Source organism: Varanus komodoensis, unplaced genomic scaffold (assembly GCF_004798865.1).
Source record: "Varanus komodoensis strain SLA01 unplaced genomic scaffold, ASM479886v1 scaffold935, whole genome shotgun sequence".
Taxonomy (NCBI): domain Eukaryota; kingdom Metazoa; phylum Chordata; class Lepidosauria; order Squamata; family Varanidae; genus Varanus; species Varanus komodoensis.
In genome coordinates, this window is record NW_025336641.1 from 1 (window position 1) to 10,167 (window position 10,167).

General features: G+C 48.4%; 1 protein-coding gene across 3 annotated transcripts; it reads left to right on the forward strand.

Annotated features, from left to right (window-relative positions):
* Position 1: 1 nt before the first annotated feature.
* Positions 2-5,983, forward strand: PAOX (polyamine oxidase). 3 transcript variants are annotated; one of them, XM_044418856.1, is made up of 7 exons: positions 2-185; positions 588-1,092; positions 1,301-1,500; positions 2,301-2,556; positions 4,071-4,183; positions 4,853-5,010; positions 5,209-5,983. In XM_044418856.1, the coding sequence occupies exons 1-7, from the start codon at positions 2-4 to the stop codon at positions 5,329-5,331; spliced, it is 1,539 nt and encodes a 512-aa protein (XP_044274791.1). In that variant the 3' UTR covers positions 5,332-5,983. The 3 variants fall into 3 exon arrangements, 2 of the variants coding, with proteins under 2 accessions (XP_044274791.1, XP_044274788.1); XM_044418853.1 differs by lacking the exon at positions 2-185 and having other exon boundaries at positions 220-1,092; XR_006413612.1 differs by lacking the exons at positions 2-185; positions 4,853-5,010; positions 5,209-5,983 and having other exon boundaries at positions 220-1,092; positions 2,301-3,141.
* Positions 5,984-10,167: the final 4,184 nt, after the last annotated feature.

Consider the following 10,167-nt stretch of genomic DNA (forward strand, 5'->3'; position numbering starts at 1 on the left):
GATGGCGGCGGGTGGCGCGCGTGGCGGGGCGGCGCTCCGGCCGCGGGTGCTGATCGTGGGCGCGGGGCTGGCCGGGCTGGCGGCGGCGCAGCGGCTGCACCTCGGCGGCATCGGGCGCTTCGCCGACCTGCGCTTGCTGGAGGCCTCGCGCCGCGCCGGAGGCCGCCTCCGCGCCGGGCAGCTCGGTAAGGCTGCGGGGCGGGCGGCCGTCGGGATACTCTGCCCCCGAGCCGGATCTGCGCAGGCCGCCCCTTTGCTGCGCTGCTCTGAGATGCTGCGCTGTGCGGTGCGCGGAAAGGACGATTGCCCGGGGGGTCGGGCGTGCGGGGTGGGGGAGGCCGACGTTTCCCGTGGGGCGTCGCGAAGGCCGCTTAGGGCCGAGGCCCCGGGCTCCGGAGGCGGCGCGGCGGCCGCTGCTTTCGCGCCGGGCCCAGTTCCCTGCATCTCCATTCCAGCCACCCAGGGGCTGGCGCAGGGGCAGCCTCCCGCCGACACCAAAGCACCTCCTGCCCTGCCGGGTCCGTGGGGCACGCCAGGCAAGAAATGGCCCCGATCTCCTGTGTTTCTCTCCCCGTTCCTCCTCCCAGGTAACCAGAAGGTGGAGCTGGGCGCGCACTGGATCCATGGCCCATCCCCCGCGAATCCCGTCTTCCGGCTGGCCGCAGAGCACGGTCTGCTGAGCGAGGAGGCACTGAACGAGGAGAACCAGTCGGTGGAGGCAAGTGACCTCCCACCCGGGCCCTGGTCCTTTTATGGTAGCCGCGGTGGCTTGCTCAGCCCCAGCCTGGTGGCCTCCACAGAGGACTTCTTCGATGCCCTGTTGGAAGAGGCACGCCAGTTTGCCCTGCTCCTCAGGGACAAGGGACCCCCTTCTGTGCCTAGCCTGGGCCAGTACCTGAAAGGCCAGATCGCCCAGAGGGCAGCCAAGGAATGGCCGGAGGCGGAGGCTCAGCGGCACCTGCGGCTGGCCATACTCAATGTGCTCTTCAAGCTGGAATGCAGCGTGTGCGGCTGCCACAGCCTGGATGAGGTGGCACTTGGGCCCTTTGGCGAGTACACCATGTTGCCTGGTCTTGACTGCACCCTTCCCAAGTAAGTCCTTGTGGAGTATTGTAAACCATCGCTGGGTTTTCCTGGAAAGATGGTACAGCGTTGTTTTCAGTCAATGCAGATTTCTCTTCTGCGGGTCTGTGCTCCAAGTCTGAACTGAGCGGTATATGGTGGGGTGGGTGTTTAGATCGCTGCTGAGACAGTGCGCGTACTAGGTGGCCTAATTCCCTCTTTCCTTTCTTCCTCTTAGTGGCTATGAAAGCCTTGTGGAGTGCATAGTGGCATCGCTGCCCGAAGAGAGCTTACTGTTTGATAAGCCAGTGAAGACCATTCATTGGGGAGGCTCTTATTTGGAAGAGGCAACTCCAGGCCGGCTCTTTGATGTTCAGGTGGAATGTGAAGATGGCGAGAAGATCGTAGCAGATCATGTTCTTATCACAGTGCCTCTAGGTGAGGCTTTCTGTTTTTCTCCATATTTAAATGGCTTCCATATCATTTCTTTGCTGTTGTAATTGCCCTCCCACCCACTCTACCATTTTGCAGTACCAGCAATTCTGATTTTGCTCTGTGGTTGCAGTGTGTGCTGCCAGAGTTGGTGGCAGCTGGCTAGTACTGAGTCAGGAGTGAGCTGTAGCAGATCTGTGCAAGATCTTGCAGATCCGTAAGGCAGGAGCCCTCCCAAGTATGGAGCAATGTTATCCATTCAGCTGTTCAGACCAGGACACCCTTGTAAGCTTACCTTTCCAGTGCTTCCAGTTGTGTTCCGCAATTTCTTTAGCAGATAAGGGAGGGGAGAGTTCTCTGCAGAGCCTGCTTGCTGCTCCTGGATTAGAGCAGGCACACTTTAAAGATGATCATGTTATTATTGTTGTTGCCCTTCTTTTCATTTCTGTTTTTCTCTTGCTGATAGTTTAGCCATTGACTGAAAGGAAAGGATGTGAGTTATGCTTTCCTTCATCTACAGCTTGTGCAGCTTCTTCCTGGAGTTTCAGAATGGGAGACAGGGACTCATCTTTTCCATTGCTGCTCATCTTCCCACAGCAGATGCCAGATCGCAGCCAGATCAGTGGAGATCAAAGGAAGGGGCAGCACTAATGCTAAAATAATAATAACTTCCTCCCCTCCCCTTCAAATACTGTGAACTCCAAAGGTCCAGAACATTTTTCAGTGTTTTCTGAAATGTGTGCATACCAAGTCCAGAATACATTTCCCAAATTCTAATCTCTGCTGTGTTGTATTTTTCTCACTAGGCTTCCTCAAAGAACATCATGAGACCTTTTTTTGCCCTCCGCTTCCATCCCAGAAGATTGCAGCAATAAGGCGTCTGGGCTTTGGGACAAATAATAAAATCTTTTTGGAATTTGAGGAGCCATTCTGGGAGCCAGATTGTCAAGCAATTGAGATCGTATGGGAAGACGAATCACCTTTGGTACAGCCATCCATGGATTTGCAGGCTGTCTGGTTCCAGAAGATTGCTGGCTACGTTGTTCTTCAGCCACCAGAGAGGTAGATGGGAAAGAAAAGGGAACCACCTGGAAAGGGTCTTGGAATCAGCTACAAGTGAAATAAGAATCAACAGTGTGATGCGGTTGCTTTAAAAAAAGAATAGATGAATGAAGTTTTACATTGTATCAAACCAATGTATGATTTGGTATAGTTCCTGAATCGTACAGTGTCTAGTTCTGGATACTACCTTTCAAGAAGGATGCAGATAACAAGTTCAGAGACAGTGAAGATGCCCAGGGTATTAAAAAGAAAGTCCCGTGACAAAAGGTTGCAGAACTGTGTTTAGTCTGAGATTGAAGGGGGAAGTGCTTGCTGTGCTTTTTGAGTACCCAAAGGGCTGTCGTGAGCAGCAGCCACAATCTGTTCTCCATCCGAGACCAAGACCAAGCGAGAGGAAGGCAACTGAGGGAAAGCTGCCAGACCATGGCACCCACTGCTTAGGGAAGTGACAGACATTTGTCAGGAATGCTTTAAATCGGATTCTTGCCCTGAGCAAGGGATTGGACTTGCTGGCCTTGTTTGCGATTCCAAGTGAAGACATCATACATTGATGGGCTCTGTGTGTCAATAGAACTTGAGCTAGGGGTAAGTGGCCAAGAAAGAGATCGTGGGGTTGTGGAGGACAGCTGGTGGGTATCATCCTACTGTGAAAAAGTTCTGTTTCAGAAAAGGATTTGTAAATTAAACTGCCAATATCATGCTGCTGGTACGAGAAATCCATGGTGTGACCAGACATGGCACATCCCTTCCTGGCTCAGTTGTGATCATGTGATGTTTGGCACAGCGAGAACACGCCCCATTGGCTCAGTTGTGATCATGTGACATTCGGCATCACGTACTAGTATTGCAAGACATTGCTCGTTTATCAAGTTAAAATTTATTAGAAATGTTTGCTCATCTTGCGAAACACTTGCAGAACAAGTTAACTCGCAATCCTAGGTTTTATTGTATGCTGTGTTGTTGTGAAATTGGAGACACTTCAAATAAATTTTCTAGACAAATTTCTAAATCAAGGCTAGACGAAGAGAATATTGGTTGGTACCCATATCTGAAAAGTTGTGTCCAGTAGAGGTAACAGCATGAGATCTTAAATTCTAATTGACAAAATCTTGAGCTAGCTAACCCTAATCAGGACAGCAGTAATCAGGAAAGTGTCCCAAAGGAACTCCAGTATAAAGCCACAGAATGGTTAACAATCATGTGTAACATCAAAATGAGAGTACATCTAATTTTGTGATTTTAATGGAAACAGCTAATATAGCACTATTGGTTTTTTTAATACAAAGAAGTACTTTGTACAAAGTGCAAAGAATTGGGCTATACTCTGCTTGATATTAATTGATATAAATTATAATTAAAAATAAAGCTGGTATTAACTGTTCTGTCTAACGAAACAAGAGTTTTGTCTTGTGAAACATTGTGCAGCGTGGTGGCCCAGTGAGCTGGACCAGAATGGCAAGCATTTGTACAGCCTTGCCGTGTGGACTAAGCTGCTGTTTGTCTTTCATATGCAGGTACGGGCACATCCTCTGTGGCTTCATTGCTGGAAAAGAATCTGAATTCATGGAAACACTCACAGATGCTGAAGTTCTTACTGCCTTAACCCAAGTATTTCGTAAAGCAACAGGTTGGTATTTGTTCTAAGCTAGTCTTTTTGAAAAGGCTAGATGATAGAAAAAAGAATTCATGTATATTTGTGCTAAGAGCAGCAGCCTAAATTTTCCAGAATGTCTGTAATTCTGTGGAAGTGTATAGCAATGTTGTTCATCATCTTCTGTTACCCCACCTTACTTTGAGAATTAGGATTTTGCTGTTAAAGCTAAATTATTCTGTGCTTTTATGAATGCACAATGAAGGAGAAATAACAGGAGTTTGGGAAGTGAATTAGTTACCATAGCAAAAAGATAGTGTTCTGGTAACCTTTCCAGGATGGTCCTCAGTTATATGAGGGCATGAAGCCAGGTATGGACGGGTTTCAGTCACACAACAGTTAAATGCAAGTCCTTGCTTTGTGACAGTAAACCAAGGACACTTCCCCCTTGAAATTGTCAGAAATTTTGTTGAGACCTCAGTCTGCACAGGCATTGAAGCAGAAGTAGCTATATGTCAAAGGAAGGGGGTTCCAGAACCTTAGAACACCATTTTAGCCCAGGTTTCTTAATCATTGCTCCACCTTGTCCTGACTTCTTTAGGGAAATGGAACCACAGCTCTGCTGTTCTGCACTATTAAAACGCTTAGCTTAAAACTGGAGCTAGTGTCCAAAATACCTACCAGCTCTTTGTGTGTTTCGATCAGGGAATCCACATCTGAAGCCTCCCAAGAGCATTCTGAGATCCAAGTGGCACAGTGAGCCCTACACCAGAGGTTCCTACAGTTATGTAGCAGTTGGTAGCTGTGGAGAGGACATTGACGCACTTGCTCAGCCACTTCCTGAGGAAGCCTCTTATTCCAAGGTAACTTGCTGGGGGCTCCCAGAGCCTCTCTTTCTACTCCCACAAGCCTCGGTCTTCTGGCACCCGAGCAGGAGCTGGCTTCCTCAGAGCGTGTGTGTCCCCATTTTTGCCACAGCACCCATTCCTTGGCTAGACTTGGGCCGATGTGTCATTCTCCAAGCACGGCTAACCACTGTTGTCTCTTTCGTCTTGTTGCAGCCCTTGCAGGTTCTTTTTGCAGGAGAAGCCACACACCGCTCATTCTATTCTACCACGCACGGGGCCTTGTTATCTGGCTGGAGAGAAGCAGATCGCCTCATTGCCCTTTATGGGTCCCCATAGCTCCTTTCTGCTGATGGAACTCTTCTTCAGGAATTATGAAGTGATAATTCAGCATTAGTATTACGCTGCATTAATATCTCATCTTTCTTCCTCTTACAAGGAACATAAGTGGGGGTGGGGTCACCAGGTTCTCTTTGTTTTTCTTGGAAGAGGAAGAAGAGCAGGAATGTAGTTCTCGCCCAGTAGACCTTCGTCATCAGTTTGGTAAATGGCTTGGGACCACAATACTTGGTGCAGCATCAGCCTGCTGGGACGCTGCACTTGACATCTGAGGCCTTCCTCTGGGTGCCCCCTCCAAACGAGGCTTGGACTAGAGCAGCAAGGAGGAGGAGAGCTGCTCAGTGGCGGGCCTCTATCCCCACTGAGCTCTGCCTGGCGCCAAGTGTTGCTCTTTAAATGGCAGGTTAAAGCTGCTGTCCTCACTGAGGTGTTCAGGGGCATCTAGGGATACTGACCAGCGTGATGCAGCACCTGTGTGAGCTGCTTTTAGTCGGTCTGGTTTGTAGCAAGGATCGTTTTAATCATGAGATTGTTCTTTAATTTTGTATATTAGGCAACTTTACACTTTATTGTACTATGGTCTTGTGTTTATGAATTCTAGTAAAGCAGAGAGCTCTGGCTATATGGAAAATAAATAAATAAAATTAAAATACTTGGGTCCTCCATCTGGCAATATAGAAATCAATCAATCAATTAATATTAAAATGCTTGGGTCCTCCCATCTTGCGTTGGCCGTTGGAAGCGGTGATGGCAGAAGTCATGGCTAGTCGTACCTCCCTGATGTGCTGGGGATAGCATTCACTTTTCCATCGTGATGGATGACATTCTGATAAGCCAATTAGCAAAAAGTGGACTAGATAGAAAAATGATTAGGTGGGTTCCAAATTGGTTGCTGAATCGCACATGAGCACTCCTCAATGGCACCTTCTCAGACTGGAGGCAGGTAACCGGAGGGGCGCCGCAGGGTCCAGTCCTGGGCCCCGTGCTCTCCAACACCTTATTAATGATTTGAATGAGGAAGTACAAGGAAAGACAGTCAAATCTGCAGACTATACAAAACTGGGTGGAATAGTGAACAGTCTAGAAGACAGAATGAAGATCCAGGGTGATCTTGATAAACCTGAACACTGGGCTGAAAGCAACAGAATGAAATTCACCTAGGAAAGAGAAACCAAAGGCATCGATACAAGATGGGGAATACATTGTTCAGCAGAACTGAAAAGGAAAAAGATCTTGGAGTAATTGTGGACAACAGGCTAAATATGAGCCAACAATGTGATGAAGCATCAAAAAGGGCAAATGCTATTAATAGAAGCATTTCTTCCAAATCATGAGAAGTAGTTCTCTTCTACTCCTCACTAGTCAGACCTTATCTGGAATACTGTGTCCAGTTCTGTACACTAAGATTTAGGAAAGATGCACAAAAATCAGACAGCGTCCAGAGGAGGGCAACAAGAATGATCCAGGGTTTGGAAACCCTGCCCCATGAGGAGAGACTGAGAGAACTGGGCATGTTCAGTCTTGAGAAGTGAAGAGTGAGGGAGGTCATGTTCTCCCTCCATAAGTCTCTCAACAGGTGTCACAAAGAGGAAGGCCATGATCTCGTCCTGCTGGTACCAGAGTACCTGGGACAGGGAATCGACAAGTCAAGCTGCGTCAACCCAGATTCAGGGTGGACATCAGGAAAAGCTTCCTCAGTGTCGCAGTGTTGTGCCTAACGACCCGGAGGCATCTTAGCATGTGCAAGAGAGACAGAAACTCCCAGTCAGAATCGGGCTTTGGAGCAAGATTTCTACTTGGAGCCCATGGCACAACCCCCCCCCCCCCCACACACACACACAGCCTGACTCTGACAAAGTTGTTATCTGGCCTTCACTCTCTGCCCAGCAGGCCGAGGGATGCCATGGAGGATGCCCAGCTGAGGAGAAGACCGGTGCTGGAGCCAATTAGAAGAGAGGCAAAGTCAAAGAAGGACGGAGAGGAGTTTATCTGGCCCCCAGAAGGAGGGACTTGCTCACAGGGTTAAACGTATGGAATAAATCTGAGATGGGTCAGAAAGGAGGGGGCGACTGGCTCCTGTGCTATTCGTCATCTGTGCATCTTGAAGTTAAGAATAAAAGGCTTTAAACTTATTGCCTGTATCTGTGTGAGTAATTAGGGAGAGTGCTTTGGCCTCACGACACAGAGCAAGATGGCAGTGGAACCAGCTGGCTGGAGGCGGGGGGCTCGCCCACACTGGGGACACTCAGAAAGGAACCAGACCGTCCTTGGAAAGGGATGCTGTAAACGCGTCCTGCAAGAGCAGGGGGTTGACCCTGATGGCCTTTATGGCCCATTTGAACTCTTCTCTGATTCCTGGCCCAGAAACGGAACTTTCTGCTCTAAAAGACTCAGTACATGCCAGAGGAACACAGCTGCATTGTTCACCTTGTTTGCGAAAAGGCAACTGTTACATATTTAAATTGGAGCCTTATATAAAAGTGTGGAAGAACCAATCCCTCTCCCACCTGTCAAAATAGGTGCTGTAAGAGAACAGTGGCGGCGGCAGTTATGTTTAGGTGCATTCCCAGCACTGGGGCTCAAGGCAGCTTCCACATTAAAGGCTTACACAATTAAGACATGAATAGAAATGCACTTAAGTCGATATAAGGCAGCTAGAGCTTTTAAATAGTTTAAGTGCCACAATGGAGGCCCAGTGGCGTAGTGGCCTGACGTTGCTGGCTGTGCCAACCAGAAACGCTCAACGCTCCGGTGGCTGCAACCCCACAGCACATGACGGAGGGAGCACCTGCTCCCAGCCCTAGCTCCTGCCCACTCAGTGGATACTGGGTCACGGAAAAAAGGCCAGCTGTGTTCGTGAGAAGCGGGCAGCAGGCGCTGGACCTGCCCAGAGGCGAGGCGAGGCGAGGCGGGATCAGTGGCAGAAGCCCGGGCGTGCCAAAGGAAATCCAAGCACCACTGGTCTGCCTGCGTGTGGAGCTAGTTCGCCCCATGCGGTGCCCCCTGGATAAGCATGCATGTGTGACCAGAAGTAGCACTTTGTAAGCAGCCAAACATCTACTATGCGGTCGCACTGTAGACTCCGGGCTAAATTGTATCATCACCATCCACTAAATTAATAAAAGCACCACAATTAAAGCAGCCACAAAAACAGTAAAAACACTATACAACAAAACTAGTTCAACGCAATCTCACGGGTCAAGATCATTTCCACAGGTCTGCAGGAACAGAAGCTTGCTAGCCTGCTGAAAACTCAACAAGGAGGACACTCATCCAGCCCCCCCTGGGCGGAAGTCCCTGAGCTGTGGGGCAGCCCTATGACACAATCCCCCCAAGTGTACTTCTGAAGGATGTGGAACCAAGAGAAGAGCCTCCCCTCAACCATACATGGTACCGAATGGCACATAGGAAGAGAGGAGGAGTTTTGACAACTGATCCTGACCTGTAGCGAGCACTTTGAATTTTGCATGGGAAAAGATTGTGGGTTGGTGAAGTCATTTCAAGAAAGGAGTTCTGTGCCTTCTGTAGCCAGCTCAAGTTACCAGACTGGCAGAAGGTACCTTCACCAAATGAAGCTTCCAAACACTCTTCAGAGAAAGCCGCTCGTACAGGATGTTAAAGTGGTCAGGGTAAGGGTTAGGGATGTGAACCAGGGTAGGGTTAGGGTTGGGGAAAAAAAGTGTCCTGCCATGATTTTCATGGCTGGAATGGATTAAGAATGGGCAGATATGATGAGCTGTGCAAAAAAAGCTTCTCAACGAGGGCTTTTTCAAAATCTCCCATTCCAATGGTATTTTACCCCTCTATTAGGGTTAGGGGTGTGCACCAGGATAGGGTTAGGGTTAGGAAAACGAGGTCTCCTGGCATCATTCTGATGCTTGGAATGAGTCGCGAATGGGCGGAAATGATCTGTTGTGCAGAAAAAGCTGCTCAAGGAAGGCTTTTTCTAAAAAGCCTCTTCCAGTGGTACCTCCCCCCTCTATTAGGGTTAGGGGTGTGCACCAAGCTAGGGTTATGGTTAGGAAAACTAGGTGTCTTGGAATCAATCTGATGCTTGGAATGAGTCGCGAATGGGCGGAAATGATGTGTTGTGCAGAAAAAGCAGGTCAAGGAAGGCTTTTTCTAAATGGCCTCCTCTAGTGGTACATCCCCCCCTCTGTTAGGCTTAGGGGTGTGCACCAGGCTAGGATTAGGGTTAGGAAAACGAGGTGTCTTGGCATCATTCTGATGCTTGGAATGAGTTCCGAATGGGCAGAAATGATGTGTTGTGCAGAAAAAGCTGCTCAAGGAAGGCTTTTTCTTAATAGCCTCCTCCAGTGGTACCTCCCCCCTCTGTTAGGCTTAGGGGTGTGCACCAGGCTAGGATTAGGGTTAGGAAAACGAGGTGTCCTGGCATCATTCTGATGCTTGGAATGAGTTGCGAATGGGCGGAAATGATGAGCTGTGAAGAAAAAGCCACTCAAGGATGGCCTTTTCTAAATGGCCTCTTCCAGTGGTACTTCCCCCCTCTTATTAGGGTCAGGGTTAGGGTTAGGGTTTTTTTTTTTTAGGTTTTATGTATTTTTTATTAAAATCTTTCTACTTCAAAATTACTACAACCGAACGCAAAAATCTGTAACAAACATCAACTTCAATCTCTTACTAATACAATTTGTCTCCTAACTAACTTAACTCTAATACATATATACACCTATCACTACAGTTCAATATCCTTCCTTATGTACAATTTGAACAGTCCTTGTATTTGTATCTAGTTGCTTTTTTTTTTAACTCAAACATTATTATGTAATAGCTGGAGTGCCATCAGCCATCCACGGCCAGAATTTCTTCCACTTT